Source organism: Ictidomys tridecemlineatus, chromosome 4 (assembly GCF_052094955.1).
Source record: "Ictidomys tridecemlineatus isolate mIctTri1 chromosome 4, mIctTri1.hap1, whole genome shotgun sequence".
NCBI lineage: Eukaryota > Metazoa > Chordata > Mammalia > Rodentia > Sciuridae > Ictidomys > Ictidomys tridecemlineatus.
The window spans coordinates 177,262,883-177,280,095 of NC_135480.1; the positions used below are offsets into that span (position 1 = coordinate 177,262,883).

The window sequence follows — 17,213 nt, forward strand, 5'->3', positions numbered from 1 at the left end:
CATGCTTCTGTTTGTCATTTCTTTGCTGTCATGTCTTTTGTACTACATAAGGAATTTGGGATTTTATTTCATTTTTTCTCCTCTACTAGTTTACAAGTACATACATTTATACAGTATTCCTATATACATTTTGTCATGCATGCTTACTAGTCTTAATTTCTAACCTTTCTCTCAGATTTTAAAAAGATCAGGAAACACTTTCTTTTTTCTTCTTGATTTACATGCTACTCTTATAACAGAACTTAAAGGAAAAAAAATTCTTTCATACAGTAATGTTCATTTAAATGAATGTACATATCTGCCACTTTTAGGGATCTTCATTTCTCTTTGTAATTCCTAAATATTTCATCCAACCTTTAGAGAAGGTTCACTGCTAGTAGTCTCAACATATTTTTTTGGTAAAGTTTTTTATTGTTTTCATTTTCTGAAAAATAATTTGGATTTTCAGAGAAAGAGATCTGGGCATTAATGTTCAAAGACACTTGATTTGTAATAGCACAAAACTAGAAATAGTCTAAGCGTCCAACAACCCATGAATGGAGAAACAAACTGTTATATCTTTGAAACAGAATACTACTCAGCAGTATAAAGAACAACAGGAATAACAACACAATGCAGACAACACTTGAATAAATAGAAAAATAATGCCAAGTGAAAGGTATCAAAGAATCTATATACTATAAATTTACCTAAAATTCTAAAAAATGCAAAATAACAGCATTTATTCCCAGGCCAGTGGAAGCTTGGGAGAAAGGAGAAGAGGAATGGATAATAAAGAAGCAAAATATTCATTATCTTGATTTCATGGACATGTAAGGTCAGATTTATTATGCATTATTGATACTTTATAGCTTTTTCGAAAACAAAAACCAAAAGATCATTTGCATGAAAAGATGCTCAAATTTTCCTTATCTTCAAATTCTCAGCTTGCACAGGCAACTGAAATGTTATACATGCGTTTGGACACAATGAATACTACATGTGTAGACAGGTACAACAATTGCTTATTTCTGTACAGTTATGTAAATGTATGTAAGGTGCCCACACAAAATAGGTACTCAAATTATATGTTTCTTACCTAAAGAGAATGAATGTTAGTACTATTAGAAGAAGTGAGTTAAAGAACTATTAAAAATTAGTTATAATGGAGTTGAGGCTGTAGCTCAGTGGCAGAGCGCTTGCCTAGCATGTGTGAGGCACTGGGTTCAATACTTAGCACCACATAAAACTAAACAAAGCCATGCTGCCACTACACAACTATTAAAAAAAAAATTATAACATTTGCAGAGAAAAAGAATAAATCACAAGAAAAGATATAGCTGCAGATGGGGGTGGGGGATAGTTTTCATTAAGCATAAAATCAAGTTGATCTGTTTGAAAGGTTCATAAATTTCTGTTCTAAATTGCAATCATTGTTTTTCCCACTTCCATGTAGGTTTATTAATTGGTTTTCTCATCATCTAAGTAACTTTCAGTTCCGTTGGAGCTGGGAAGATTGGTAAGTGTGGTATGTTTTATCTTTTCCTTTCTCCAGAAGTCAAAAAAATTTAAAAATGTAATTTAAAGACAGTCTTTACTGTCTGAAATCTTTTATTTCTTTGATATTAATTTACTATTTATAAATGGAATAATAAAGAGAAATCATTTTTAGTTAGTACGGGTTAGGTATAAGTGCAGACCATATGTAAGAACTTAAACTATATTTCTTCATTAGGTCAGATTGTCTTACTCAAGATCTTGAAAGTCCCAAACCTAAGTTTGTAAGAGAAGTTTTGGAAAAATGTATGAGGTAAGTTCTTCATGTTTTCTCCTTTATTTAGGTCTCCTAATTTTGCTGGGAAGATATTTTTCTCTTCTTTGCACTTGATGTGTGATAAGTGTCCAGAATATAATTTGTAAATTCCAAGTATTTGCCCTTAGTCTCTCTTTTTAATTAGGATTTAGGCTTAAAAATATTAGTCAGCTTTACCATTTGTATCATATGAATTAAGCCAGTAAGTTTTACTTTAATGTTTCATAAGATGATATCAAACTCATACAGGAGTTGCTCCCCTGAAATACCAAAAACTCTGTATTCTGTTCATCTAGAGTCCCAAGTTGCTAACATTTTTGGTATTTGCTCTAATGATCACTCCTTTGCCTCCTCTCTCTATACCTGTTACAAACCTTAGAGAACAAGCAGCAGGAGGAGGTCCCATCATCTTTCAACACTTCACAACATATTTCCCCTCCTACATAGCCAGCAGACCGCCTTTCACATGAAAAGTCAGCTCTGGTACAAACTATCATACAATCCCCAGATAGCATTGCAATTTCACCAACAATCCCATCAATTTCTTTCTTTTTCTGGCATAGAAAACAGGGGTAACATTAGTTGTCTTTCTCCTTCAGACTTGAACAGTTACTGTTTATTTTCCACGTCTTTGTCATGTTAAAGAGTCTCTACCTTGCTTTCTTGGATCCTTGGGATATTCCCCCCCCCCCAGCTGACTCAGGTCTTACATTGTGGCTTTCAGTCTTGTCACCTGAGAAGGCACAGGAATCCAACCAGTGGTGATGTTATCTTGATCAGCTGGCTGTGTCAATGTGCCAGGTTTCTCCTCCTTAAACTCACGATTTTGCCCTTTGTTATTGATTAGCATTAATCACATATTGATTAATATATTTTGGGAAAATATTCAAAATATCTTTTTAGTTGTAGATGGACACAATGCCATTTATTTGTTTGTTTGTTTATATATGGTGCTGAAGATTGAACCTAGTGCCTCACACGTTCTAGGCAAGCACTCTACCACTGAGCTGCAAACCCAGCCCCCTAAGTTATATTCTTTTTTATTTTTTTTTTAAGATTTCTTTAGTTGTAGATGGATGTAATATCTTTGTTTTATTTATTTACTTTTTTTATGTGGTGCTGAGGATCAAACCCAGTGCCTCACACATACGCTGAACTACAACCCCAGCCCCTCTTATCTTATTCTTTATCAAACCTCCATTCTCCACTAATACTTCCAGCTTTTATCAGCCACCACTACAATGATTGCCAAGTGATGATTCTCTTTGTCTTTTTTTTTTTTTTTAAACATATATATGTAGGCATTCTGTTAGAACTATCCTTTCTGCCCATTTGTCTGGTCCTTCATTTATAATCAGGATTAGTGAATTTCTATTTCATCCAATGTGTTACAAACCATTGACTGTTATTATTTATTTTGATGCCTGAATTGTCCCCCTGTTTTGCCCATGGGAAGTCTGTGTAAGCCCTTTTTCTTTTTATTTATTTAAATCACATCCTCCAACATTCATTGAGCATTTTCTTATTTTCTAGTATAAGATTTTCTAAGCCCATGTGTTGTTTTCTTGACCTCCCCTGGAATCATCCACTCAGATTGCCCAAGTTTCTAAGAATAGAGTATGGTATTTAGGAACAAAGATCTGGGCCCTTGATATGCCCCTTGATATATTGGTGCATCATTGGTTCTACGCCCTCTTGGTGAACACATATACACATATGTACATAGTGTATATCTATAAATATTTTTATATCCACCAGTGTGTATGTTTGTGTATCCATCTCTTCAGTGTCAATCTATCATATTCCTTCTAGTTTTCCTCCATGGCATGATTTGTAAATACCTTCTCAGATAAAAAATTTGGCTCCTGTTATCTTCCATATTTATTTATTTGATGCAATATAATCAGTCTCTCAGCCCTGCAGACTATTTCCTCCGCCCTATTCCACTATCAGCCCACATCTTTGGCCAACAGGCTTGTGGACCCCCTAACCTACACATCAGTGAAAGCCAGTATGTTTTGAATTAGTCTTGAGTATTAGGGTGCTGGCTAAGACAACAGCCCAGAGGACTTCTCCACCCCCACCACCAGTTCACTTCTTGATAGTCAGCTAAGCTCAGGATGTTAGAGATAACCCAGGTAAATTGTGGGTTATCAAAGAATAAAATGATGAAAGACATTTTCTGAGGTTGTTATTTTTATCATAGGTTGTCTTACCATCAGCGTATATTAGATATTGTTCCTCCTACCTTCTCAGCTCTATGTCCTGCAAACCCAACCTGCATTTACAAGTACGGAGATGAAAGTAGCAGTAAGTAATAAAATAAGACAAATATTCCTCTGTCTTTAAAGAGTTTATCAGTGCAACTATAATGTGAAGTCAATTACTTAATGGTGGAAAATTTGTATTCTTTCCTTGGGGTTTATACTTTCTTTCTTTGAAGGTGGTCCTTCACTAGCCACTATGGTTTATTTGTTCTGCGATCATTTTGATATTGTTGAGATTTTATCATTGGCTTTTAATATTTATACTGTTTATAGTGTTGTATCTTTGACATCATTTTAAATATGGTGTCAAGTATAGCAAGGTAAATTTAGAGTTAGAATGTACTAAACTTAAAAATGTAATTGTTTTGATGATGGAGATTATGTGAATTGATTATCTCTGATAATAGTTAAAGTGTGGTGTTGGGAACATATGTGCACATGCCATATGCCTTTAGAGGTAAATTCATCAGTATGATTTTGTTACCTTTCATTCACATCATCTCTGAGATTGCACTGTAAGTCAGAAGGGCTATGGTTTTAGGTGCTATTTTGTACTTGGCATACTATGTGTAATAAAGGTAAGGTGTTGTACATTGGTGACACTAGTGCAGACTTGGGCATAGTAATTCTTCAAGTTGCCCTTTTGGGGTTGCACTGAGCACAGACAGCCCCTCCAGGACCCTTCATTTTGTGTTGCCTGAAGGTTCTTTGTTTCTGTGAACTCTGCTCTTATCTCTAATTTCTTTTTCTTCCTGGAGTATAGCCTAAGCTCTACTCCCATAAGTATTTTGTTTAACCTTTAGCAAGCCAGTTTTGTTTTGCTCTCTGGCTACCTCAAATGTAATCATCTTGGTTCCTCAGCTAGAATGTAAATTCCTTGGTGACAGAAGATTATGGTTTTTATACCATGTGTGTTTTCTTGTTTTGTTTTTCACTTACATTCCTCTCCCACTTTCAAGGAAAAGCTCATACAGGTCATATATGACTATCCTCCTGTGGCCTGTTGTAATTGACTTTATTCATTCCAAGTGCTTAATGACTCATAATCTATGAGCCAATGTCAGGAGTCCCTTTTTGGTTGCCTCTTATCTCCTATACATAACAAGTTAAATCTGTTGCTCTAGTGACCCTTTTATACAAGCACACGTTTTATACAAAAGGATTCAACAGATGTAAACCAATAGTAAACACCTAGGAGTCATATCACAAAAGTGTTTGCCTTATATAGATTCAAGCATGTCTCTACTCAACAAAAGAAAGCAGCAAAATACCTTCTTAGTAGGCAGCCTTTGTTCAAGGTCAAACTTAGTTTCTGCTGTCTTAGAGAAAGTGGGACAAAGGGGATAGTGGCAAAAATGAAAGAGAAGTACTTAAATTCTTGGCTTTTGAGGTTACAAAGGCTTAAGAAAGTTGAGGGTTGTTAAAGATAGTTGTAATCATATCACTTTTCCACTCACTGTTCATCTTGAGGAAGCTCAGTAGCCCTGACACTCTAGATTCAATTAGCTAAGTATCATTAAGAAAGTACTGAAATGAGAATCTTCTTTCCGGTTGTGTGTTGTTGTTAGGTTTGGTGTTTTTGTTTTGTTTTGGCTTATTAAAGGAAACCTTCACTTACACAATTTAAACACTGATCTTCATAGAATATGTTATTTTGGAAAGAAAGAGTTTTTTGGTTTTGTTCTTTCTCGGATATTCATTAGAATAGTTTTTTCAGTTTTATCTATCTTTCCCTCCATTCTGTCTTTAGATTCTCTTCCTGGACATTCTGTGGCCCTCTGTTTAGCTGTTGCCTTTAAAAGTAAAGCAACCAATGATGAAATCTTCAGCATTTTGAAAGATGTGCCAAATCCTAATCAGGATGATGATGATGGTAAGGGAATTAAATATTTCTTCAGTGGAACTATGTATATAGTCAAATTAAAATATAAATAACTCTGGCAACAGGAGTTCCTCAATCCCATTGGATGCTTATAAAGCAATGTATCTATTTGGTCTATTCAGCCTGTCAGTTGTCTTAGAACTCAAGAATTTCTCCCTTATCTAAAAAGAGTCTCTTAAATTCCTGTGAAATCATTTTATATTAAGAATATAAACTGCATTCCACTTACAAAGTAAAATATACTTTGATCAGTCAGTGATGTTTTAAAACATCTTTCACCAGAGAGAGATTCCTGAATGAAAAGACTTGTTGTGTTATAAAGCTGGATGTTTTCTCCAAATTAAGCGATTATCGTAGTAATGTTTAACGTTTCCTGAGTAAGTACCATGTAATTCCAACCAGAATTGCAGTTTTATGGACATAAGTTTACCTGATTAATAAATGGATAAGAATTTACCATAGCATATATTAAAATATTGTGAAATGTATAGTTATTATAGTAATTAAATCAATGTGGTACTAGCACCAAAAAAAAAAAAGCAAGAGAATAGAATGGGTGACAATCTGTTGGGAAAACTGGATAACCATTGGCTGGGGAATGGATTTAGAAAGCATAAATCAAAATGGCAATATTCAATTTAGGCATTGTCATGTATTTAAGGACATAGGCTTAAGTGTTCACTCATTTTGCTTTTAATTAACATGATCTTTCCATCTTATGGACGAGTATGAATAAGGAAATATCAGTGCTGTTGTTTAAAGAAATGGCTCATATAGAAGTATTAGGGAAACAGTTCCATAAAACTAAGAATTAAGATTGGTTTTATATTTTGAGTATTTAAAATCAGTGATCATCTTTTATTAGTAGTACTAGATGTTACATGAATTTCTGACTAAGCATTTGAATGTGGCATCTGTTTAGCATTCCAAGTGTAGCAACAAGAAATTGCTGTACCTATTTTTTTATATTACTCTGAAATATTTTTCAGATGAAGGATTTAGTTTTAACCCATTGAAAATAGAGGTCTTTGTACAGACTCTGCTACATTTGGCAGCCAAATCATTCAGCCACTCCTTCAGTGCTCTTGCAAAGTAAGTACTTACTATACCACCAGTGGTATAGTAATTTTTATCGTAATTTTTTTAATATGAAGATCTTAATACTATTATTGAATTTTGGTTTGTGGTCGCTAAATTCCCTATCCCCGGCTTTCCCAAAGGAAAGCAAGCAGAAATGGGAGCTACCTACATTTTTGAGAGCTGCCCAAAGGTTGGCATATAAAGGCAGATTTTTTTCTAATTTTAGAATCCAAGAGGAGGAGGAGCACATAGATATTCCTCTCTTTAAGATTTTGTGGCAGCTCCCTCACAAACTGTGACTTACTGTTCTTACCTTTTTAGCATCCTTAATGGTTAATATTTGGTTATTTTGTGCATATATATTTTTTATTCTAAATCTGAAAGGCTTTTAAAACAAAATGCTCATTGAATAAGTATGTGTGATATTTTTCTCCCATTATCAAAAGGTTTCATGAAGTTTTCAAAACTCTAGCGGAAAGTGATGAAGGGAAGTTACATGTGCTAAGAGTTATGTTTGAGGTCTGGAGGAACCATCCACAGGTAAAAATTATTTAATTAAGCATGTTGAGGTTCTAATTAGGTATAAAGATAAGGCAAGAGTTGTGTTAAAATCTATGAATTTTTTTGATGCTGTGAATGATGTTTAATTCATTTTTAAAATGTAAAAGTGTAAAAATTTGGTTTTAGACTATAATATCTCAACATGTTCTAAAAGTTCAGTAAGAATGCTTGTTGCTTGGCGGTGTATTCGTTTGATAGGGGTTAGTTGTCTGTTCTATCCAGTTTCTACAAATAAGCACATATTTCTCAAGCCTCAATATAATTGTTTTTATACTGTGTATTATGAAGAGGAATTGAACAAATTTTATAAGATAGTTAGGTTTTTCTATGATAAAGTTTTTATTTGGGGGACTCAGATGAAATTACATGCATTTTTTTTTGTACAGGCATTATCATCTAAATTTTTTTTTATTATCATTTAGAGTTTTTCTTTCCATTCAATCTTTTTTTTTTTTTAATTTATTTTTTTTTTAAAGAGAGAGTGAGGGGGGGGGAGAGAGAGAGAGAATTTTTTAATATTTATTTTTTAGTTCTCGATGGACACAACATCTTTGTTGGTATGTGGTGCTGAGGATCGAACCCGGGCCGCACGCATGCCAGGCATGGCGCGCTACCGCTTGAGCCACATCTCCAGCCCCCATTCAATCTTTATTAATATTATAGTATATCTTAGACTACTAGAACCAAGCAGAGGGCAGGATAAATGTTAAGACAAAGTGAACAGATTGCTCATTTCCCTTGCCACTAAAAATGAATTATACAACCCTGTTTTACTTTTGTAGCAGTAGTATTATTTTGGCTACTATTAGGTGATTTACTCTAGAGATTCTTTTCTCCCTGTAGATGATTGCTGTCCTCGTGGATAAGATGATCCGTACACAGATTGTTGACTGTGCTGCAGTAGCAAATTGGATCTTCTCCTCAGAACTGTCTCGTGACTTTACTAGGTTTGAAGCTCATATATAAGAAACCACATGTATACCAATTCTTAGAGAACACAAACTTTGTGAAATAATTCATAAAAATTCATAAGACATAAAAATCCATCATAGCCTTTTAACTTCATTGTATCTCTTATTGCCAGAGGTCACTGATATGAAATATACTGAATCCTTAGGGCTATAAGGTGTGATCAAATGTATGATCAGTCAAGTTGATATTCACAAATGAAGCCAATAGTAAAGCATTCTCAGATTTCCAAACACTCAGAAAACTGACCACCCATGAATGTGTTAACCATTATTCTGAATGATTTACATTTTCAACTCATTTCATGCTCACACACCAAAAAGGAGGTTCCCTATTGTCCACATTTTACAGAATAGGAAAATGTCACAGAGTGCTTCAGTAGCTTGCTCAGAGTCACATAACTAAGTGCAGAGCCCCGATTCAAACCAGGCCTTCTAGAATCAATTCATGCTCAAGAGCATCATCTTTTCTTCAACACTTAGCTCAAATATTTCTACCTGCAAAGCCTTCACTGACCCCTACCAAAGTCAGAGTGCTCTGCTCTTTTGCCCTATCTGCTAACGTTCTAGACTAACATTTTCTTTATGGAGTTTTATGAATAGATTGCTGTATTATCTTTCACTTAAACTGTCATCCAAGCCAAAATTTATAGAAGGAAATACTATTCTGTGCTGTATCCTGAGGTTAGAAGCCTAGTTCATAGACATAAAAATAAGTGGATATTTTTTAAAAATCAACCATTTATTTTAAAGTACCTACAAGATGATCCTCATTTTTTATTCTATTTGATGATAAAGATAGCTAACGTAAATTTGTCTTATTCTTAAAGCCTAATAGTTGATAGTCATTATAAACTAATAAGTTTCTGAAATCTCCCTAAGAGAATTGGCTTGAGTGGTTAAAGGTTGTGAAATGAGCCTTAGATTAATAAGTTCAGGGTGCTTGCTATTGACATTGAGAAGAGAGAAAATGTGTTTCTCTTCCTAATGTTAGTGGTTTTCATAGTTTGCCACTTCAGTGAATATGTACAGTACATATAAGAGATAGAAGTAAGAAAAATGGCAAGAATGTAGTATTGCCCTTGGGGAGCTTCCTTGAGTCTACTTGAGTTTAACAAATGGAGATGGATGCTTGCTGGAGAAATATGACTAATTGTGCCCAAATGGAGAAATATAGCAGCCCTTAAGGATGGAATAGATTAAAGAATTTGATTATAGGTTTTATTGTCTGCAAGCATAACCTACCATATAATAACCAATTGGCATATTTCTTTAAGATTGTTTGTTTGGGAAATCTTGCATTCTACAATTCGTAAGATGAACAAACATGTCGTGAAGATCCAGAAAGAGCTAGAAGAAGCTAAAGAGAAACTGGCAAGGCAACACAAACGGGTAAGTCTTGTGTCGATTTCAAAATGATTAAAGAAGATTTGGCAGCACCTGGAGAGAATATTCAAAGACTGTTACTTTGTGGTAATTCATTTTTTTCCTAGGCCAAGTTCTGTAGCTGTTTCCAGAAGCAGAGGGGAAAGGATCTGGTAGTCTGTTATGGGTAGTTATACTGCATGATGTAAGCCGTGAACTTTACTTTTCCCCAGTTCATCACCTGAGTCAACTTCTTTTGCACTTCTAAAAGGAAAGAGGACAATATTATTTCTGATTCTCTGGTGCACGGGGGAAGGGAGAAGAGTGTAGATGGCTTATCACTTCCTCAGTACTTTGGAGAGGGGTGTGACAGACACTCGTAGTTTACAAAAATAATTCTCATAGTAATAAAAAGTTTAGTATTTTAGGTGTTTTGAGGAAAATTAGGGAGCTGATTGCATTCTGTGATTTTGCATAATAGTACTGGTGTTCTCTATGACAGTACTTTCCAGTGTGAAGCATGTTTACCAAAGTAGAACGTGGGGAAAAGTTAAGTGACTTATATGAACATGCAGGAAGTTTGAGTGCTGGTCTCCAAGTAGACACACATACAGACACATGGGAATGTAAACATACATTCACTAACCTAAAATGCTATAAATGGTGTCATCCTATTTTTTAGATGTATAAATTGAGGGAAGCATGCTCCAGGGTCACATAGCATGTAAATGACAGGACCTAGTTTTGGCCCAGGTCTGTCACACTCCAGAGATTTCCCACATGCTACATTGTTCTCTGGAAATGTGCTACACGTAGCTGCTAGCACATGTGACTATTTAAATTTTAAATTATTTAAAATTGCTTAAATACAAGCTAAAATTTAGTTTCCTTGTTGCACTGGCCAGAGTTCAAGTTTCAGGAGCCATATGTGGCTAGTGGCTATTGTAACTAGTAGTGTGGATCTTTGTAGCATTTCCTTTATGGCAGAAAGAGCCATTAAGAATGGTACTCTAGGGCTGGGGATGTGGCTCAAGCGGTAGCGCGTTCGCCTGGCACGTGCGGGACACTGGGTTCGATCCTCAGCACCACATAAAAAAATAAAGATATTGTGTCCACCGAAAACAAACACAAAAAAAAAACTTAAAAAAAAAAAAGAATGGTACTCTAGCCTTATCTTACTGTAGGATTAAGAAGACAACTGTGCCCATGTGCTTAGACTATAAAAGGAAGACCTCCATTACAGGTGTGTGTAGAGTTAAAAGCAGAATTCTGTACAATCATTGAGTGGTTCTGATGATTTTGCTTGAAGAATGGAAGATGCAAGTATAGATGGGCCTTAGCAGTAAAGTAGTATCAAGAAGGATTACCAGGCTTTCTAGGTTCTGTGCGTGACACCCATCTTCATGCCAAAAGAAACCTGGTATGTAACATACTGAGAGCCAAGAATAGCTCAGCCATTTAACCTCTTACCCTTTCCCTTCTTCAGTAATATGAAGATTAAATCTTGCCTTTTATTCTGCCTTATTTTGTCAACCAAATAAGCAAATGCTGTATATTCTCCAACAGTGCTGCTTTAACTACTTGTCAGTAGGCCTTTTTCTTTTTTTTTCCCCCTTTCTCAACATTTTTATTGGTACATTATAGTTTTACATAATGGTAGAATTTATTGTTACATATTTAACAATACAATTTGACCAGGATCACTCCCGGCACTTCCCCCACCTTGCCTGTCTCCCACCTTGATCCATTCCTTCCACTGACCTTCTTTGATTTCCATGAGATCTTCTTTTCCTTTTTCCTTTTTCCTCTCTAGCTTCCACATATGAGAGAAAACACACTTCCTTGACTTTCTGAGTTTGTCTTATTTCATTTAACATAATGGTCTTTAGTTCTGTTTATGACTGAATAAAACTTATATTTTCTTTATCAATTCATCTGTTGATAGACACATACTGTTTCCATAGTTTCGGCTATTGTGAATTTCGCTGCTGTAAATGTGGGTATGCGTGTATCACTGTAGTGTGGTGACCCTAATTCTTTAGGATAAATACCTAGGAGTGGATAGCTGGGTCATATGGTAGTTCCATGCCTACTGTTTTGAGGGGCCTCTGTAATCATTTCCATTGTGGTTGTACTAATTTACAACCCCACCAATAGTATAAAAGTGTTCCCTTTCCTCCTCATCCTCGCCAGCATTAATTATTTGTATTGTTGATGGCTGCCGTTCCTGTTAGTATGAGATGAACTCTCAATTTAGTTTTGATTTAAATGCTATATACTCTTCAGAGGAAGTTGGAAGAAATAATTAAAGCTGTACAGGGGTAGATTGAACCCATTATTACCATCAGAGTCTTGAACAGTCTGCTTTAAATTACTACATGTCACTTGAAGCTATTTCTTATTTCTGATGAGAAGGAACAACCTAGGCTATGAGCTGCAGGAGGGCCTGTCCATCTTTTCCGTGTGGTCCATTAGAGATGAAAGATTAACAGGTTACCTTCCTGTTGTTAACTTCACACAGGTAGTCAGGCGGTATTATTTGATAGTCAGCACTCCCACTGCTGTTCCAAGACAAGTGTCACTAAATTTCGCTGGCCTAGCAAGTACGGATAAAACTTCAGTGAAAACATGTTTCTGTGGGATGGGGGTGGTAAGGGCCTTTTACCATACATATGTTTCCCCTTACATACACACATACCTCTCTTCGGGGATTGAATCTAGGTTCTCTACCACTAACGTACAGCACTAGGTGTATACTAATATACTAATTTTTTAAATTTTTTTTTAAGAGAGAATTTTGATATTTATTTTTTAGTTTTCGGCAGACACAACATCTTTGTTTGTATATGGTGCTGAGGATCGAACCTGGGCCACACACATGCCAGGCGAGCTCGCTACCGCTTGAGCCACATCCCCAGCCCTAATTTTTAAAATTTTATGGTAGAGTTTTTCTAAGTTTACTGAGGCTCACCTCAAACTTGGTGATTTTCCTGCCTTGACCTTCAGAGTACCTGGGATTACAGGCGAGTGCCCAACAGAATACAAGTCTTTAAATAGCAGTTGACTTGACACAATAAAATCCTTCCCTTTCTTTAATGGGATTTAATACACTGGAGTTGTAAATAATTCCCTTTTGTCCCTGTGCTTTCTGCAGCGAAGTGATGATGATGACAGAAGCAGTGACAGGAAAGATGGGGCCCTTGAGGAGCAAATAGAAAGGTTGCAGGAAAAAGTGGAGTCTGCTCAGAGTGAGCAGAAGAACCTCTTCCTCGTCATATTTCAGGTAACTTGGTTTGGCACATTGACATGTAGAGGGAATCAATACATCTCTTTCATTTAAAAAATAAAACTTATTTTCAATTATAAAAGGAATGCATGCTTATTTACAGAAAAGTTTTAATAATACAAAAATTGACAAAAGAAAATGTTAGTATTTGGAAGCCACCATGTGTTCTTAGTTCTGTGCTGTGTACTTAGTATTGAAATGTCTGTTTCATATTTAATTATTCCCTATTGTTGATTTAAATGATTGTTTTGCATCCTGATGACCATTTTTGCTCACAGTGTCCTCTTAACGTTTCTGATTATTTTCCCAGAATAGAGACCCAAAAGTAATATTACTAGAAAAATTTAGACATTGAATCATTATGTATTGCCCAAAAGGATGCACCAATTCAAATTATTACTGGTTTCCTTTTCTAGGTTGACAATATTCAGTGAATCATGAGAGTTAGCAGCACACAGCTCAAAGACTGGGTGGAACAGGCCATACTTGGAAGTCTCTGTCATGAATTTGTTTCTTAAGTATAAAATTACCCCTCTAATACTTCATCTTCATTCTTCCTTTCCAGCGTTTTATCATGATCTTGACTGAGCACTTAGTACGATGTGAAACTGACGGAACCAGTGTATTGACACCATGGTACAAGAACTGTATAGAGAGGCTCCAGCAGATCTTCCTGCAGGTTTGTGAGGAACATTGTTTATGATAAATACTATAGTCTCAGCCACAAAGGTTTCCTCACCAAATTTTCAAGGAGGTTATGTAGTAACCTGTAGGCCCTTTAGTTAATTCCATTTGCTGCTATTCTTCAGAACATTTAGGTTTAAATTGGCTTATTATCACATAGACTCCCAATTGAAATTTTCTATGCTAAGGATCTCAAATGTAATCTAAAATAAATTAAAAAAATAAAAGCTAAGCAAATAGTAATTGGTTTTATAAAAGTACTTAAAAATCTCATGTTCAGATGATAAACAGTGATCACAGAAGCAAGGTAAGCTGGAGGTCTGTGCTCTCAGCTAGATTTAAGTTAGAATGTGGAGCTGATTCTTTGTAACTTCAGAAACTAGTCTTCATTTGTTTGTTATTCCTCTAGATTTTTTTCTTATTCACTACCAATTTAAAAAGTTTTAACCTGTAAGAATCCCTAATTACACTCAAGTCCACCTAGAAACACATAAGAGAGTTTTTGTTGTTGTTTTCTGAAATTTTTATCTTCCTCAGTTAGTCAGTGTCTGCGCTGCTTTTTTAAAAGTCCTAAAATATTATGTCCTGACCAGTCTATACTAGTGATAGCCACACACAAGAGCCACTGCCACAGTGTGGCATCATGAGTTACACTTTGGACAGGCTGGTAATGACTGTGTTGGTTAGAAAAGCTCTTGGGACACCCCTTTTTTCACATCTCCCTGTACGTTTTCTTAATGCTGGGCTTTTGAAGAGTCTGTTATTCCCGTCAGCCTGGACTACTTGCCTTTTCCTACTTCCTCTTCTCAATTCACAGCATGGGTGGGCTGCTGAGGTAGATGTTCTCCATGATTGTTTACTTGCTATGACTGACCTGAACACCACTTTTCTGTGTCTACAGCATCATCAGATAATCCAGCAATATATGGTGACCCTGGAGAACCTTCTCTTCACTGCTGAATTAGACCCTCATATCCTGGCTGTGTTCCAGCAGTTCTGTGCTCTGCAGGCCTAGGGTCATATTTTTTTTCCCTCGTGTCAAGATTTTGTTTTGTTTTGTTTTGTTTTTTAATATCTTAAAGTAATTTGTCTTATTTTTTATGGTTTGAAGGCTTGATTTCTTATAATAGCCTTCACTTCTTAAAGGAAACAAAGGGGAAGAAGGACAATGAGGAATATGGAAGTACCTTTAATTTCCCTTAAAAAGCAAATATCTCTTAATGATAACAATGTGACAAGGACCATGATGTATTATATGTGACAGATACAACTTTTCTGTGATCATTTGATATGTTTTCTCCTTAAGGCACAAAACGACAGATTTGAGGTATGTGAGGCACTAGAGGTCAACCTTGCGTTATAAAGTAGTAAATAGAACTGATGGGTTTATTACCAGCTAGCATAGCTTTTCACAGCTCATGGATAACCTGACATGGCTGAAATAAAACTAAAAGTATGTTTTTTAATCTTGTTTATTTCATGATTTACCATCTTAGTTTACTTTTTAAATTAATGATTTACTATTGAAGGCACACTTTGATACTGTTTGAAATTTTCTCTTCAAAATATTTTTCTTAAGTATTTTGAGATACTACTACTTAGTATGTAAAAGTGTTACTATTTTGAGTGGTGATACACAAATTTGTCCATACCAACTTACCTAGGAATCTGAAGTTACTTTAAATTTAAACAATCTCCAGAGGTAGAAGCTGGACACCATCTTAAAGTTCTTAAAGCTCCCCAGTTGTTTCCAGTTGGAGAACCATGATCTTAGAGCATCAGGTCATTGCCTGTTACCTCTGAGAGGGATTTGTCTAAGATCATGTAGCAAACCGCATGCTAAGTGGAAATGGACACAGATTAGCTAAAACTGTATTTAGAATTAGATGTCAGCTTGGGTTTTGTCTCCATGTGTCTTGATTCAAATAACTAATTCCTGAGGGTTTTTTCCCTATGTGGTATTGAGACTTAAGAGCATTTTGTAAAATAATGTATCTGTATATAAGGAATTCTCTGACATTTCAAAGTTGTGGGATTTTTAGTCTTTTTTCACTAAAACAGTAATAATTCTATAGTTACTGGTAATATTTTTGTGCATCTGCACACCAAAAAAACGTATAGTAACTTTTTAAACTTATTACATCCTAAGTGTGTGATGCATTGAGCATTTTCCATGTTTTGATATATGGTCATATTAGTTTGCTGTACATTTTGGTGGCTATGAAACAGTCCATTTAATAGATGGGAATTCCTAGGATTTTAAATACCATACTATTTAAGGAAGGAAATCTTAGGTATACTGTTCTTCCTTCCCATTGCTTTACCACAGCACACAGTATGTAGTTTCAAGTGGCTTTTGTTCACAAGAAGCCAGTGGATAACGTTTAAGGCTCTGATGACTTTATTTGATCTTAAACTGCTTTGTAATACTTACACGTTGTCTAGCATAGGTTAGCTAGCTATACTTGGTCCACATTCTAGAGATATTTGTAGGTGTTCATGTTCATTTCCTTTCTCTTGATCCTCTTTTCATGTATAATGGTTGCTTCTAATAGTTCCTTCATGGATGGGACTGTGCTTTACCGAGTCCAACAGCTATGCATATGGAAAAACTGAACCTAGCAACTGAATTTTGAAGAAATAAAGGTGCAAGAGCAAACATTCAGCAATTGCTTTCCACACTAAGGAAGCTTACACAGACAAAAAAATGGCATGTCACTGTACCTCCTACCTTGCAATTAATCAATATTCTGTTAAATTGTACTGGTGCCATTTAACATGTATTTGTCAATATACTGATGACATATATTGTTTTTCCTAAAATACAGTTAGACCTGAAAGTGAAAGATGACATGAAGCCTTGTCAACCTGGGTAGATAGCTGGATACCAGGACTATTTTAAATTGATAAAGAATGAATAGAAGCAAACCTCAGCTAGACAAATCTCTCTGTGTATTGGCCTAGATTAGTGCTTATTAACTAGTGGCAGTTATGTGCCAGTTGTTAGATTGACCACATTAAATCCTCACAGGAATGCTCTGAAAGATGATTATACCTCCCTTCACAGATAAAAACAGGCCTATGGAGAAATTTGCCCAAGGTGTCCACAGCTAGGAAGTAGAATTTGTACTTGGCTTCATCTGGCCCCAAGAGCTTTTATCCCCCACAATGCAGTAGTGCTCTTAGCAACCACCTGAACTGCTAGTTACTCTCTTGTCAAAGGAGGAGGTTTTATGTAATCACAGAAATCTGGCTGCCCATTGAGTCAGTTTTACTGAGCTATAATATTTAGTATAGCACATATGAAAAGCCAATACTTAAATACACT

The 17,213-nt window shown here is 35.5% G+C and overlaps 1 protein-coding gene across 3 annotated transcripts in view; it reads left to right on the forward strand.

The window, feature by feature from the left end:
• The window catches only part of Ncbp1 (nuclear cap binding protein subunit 1), a 35,369-nt gene extending 20,018 nt beyond the window's left edge, over positions 1-15,351 (forward strand). For all 3 annotated transcript variants that reach the window (XM_005326307.5, XM_013359050.3, XM_040286074.2), the window contains 12 exons: positions 927-991; positions 1,436-1,498; positions 1,715-1,789; positions 3,999-4,102; positions 5,810-5,932; positions 6,931-7,033; positions 7,468-7,561; positions 8,426-8,529; positions 9,828-9,942; positions 13,070-13,198; positions 13,767-13,880; positions 14,787-15,351. In XM_005326307.5, coding sequence (XP_005326364.1) covers positions 927-991; positions 1,436-1,498; positions 1,715-1,789; positions 3,999-4,102; positions 5,810-5,932; positions 6,931-7,033; positions 7,468-7,561; positions 8,426-8,529; positions 9,828-9,942; positions 13,070-13,198; positions 13,767-13,880; positions 14,787-14,900 — 1,203 coding nt within the window. In that variant the 3' untranslated portion in view covers positions 14,901-15,351. The remainder of the gene's footprint in view (positions 1-926; positions 992-1,435; positions 1,499-1,714; positions 1,790-3,998; positions 4,103-5,809; positions 5,933-6,930; positions 7,034-7,467; positions 7,562-8,425; positions 8,530-9,827; positions 9,943-13,069; positions 13,199-13,766; positions 13,881-14,786) is intronic.
• The last annotated feature ends 1,862 nt before the right edge of the window (positions 15,352-17,213 follow it).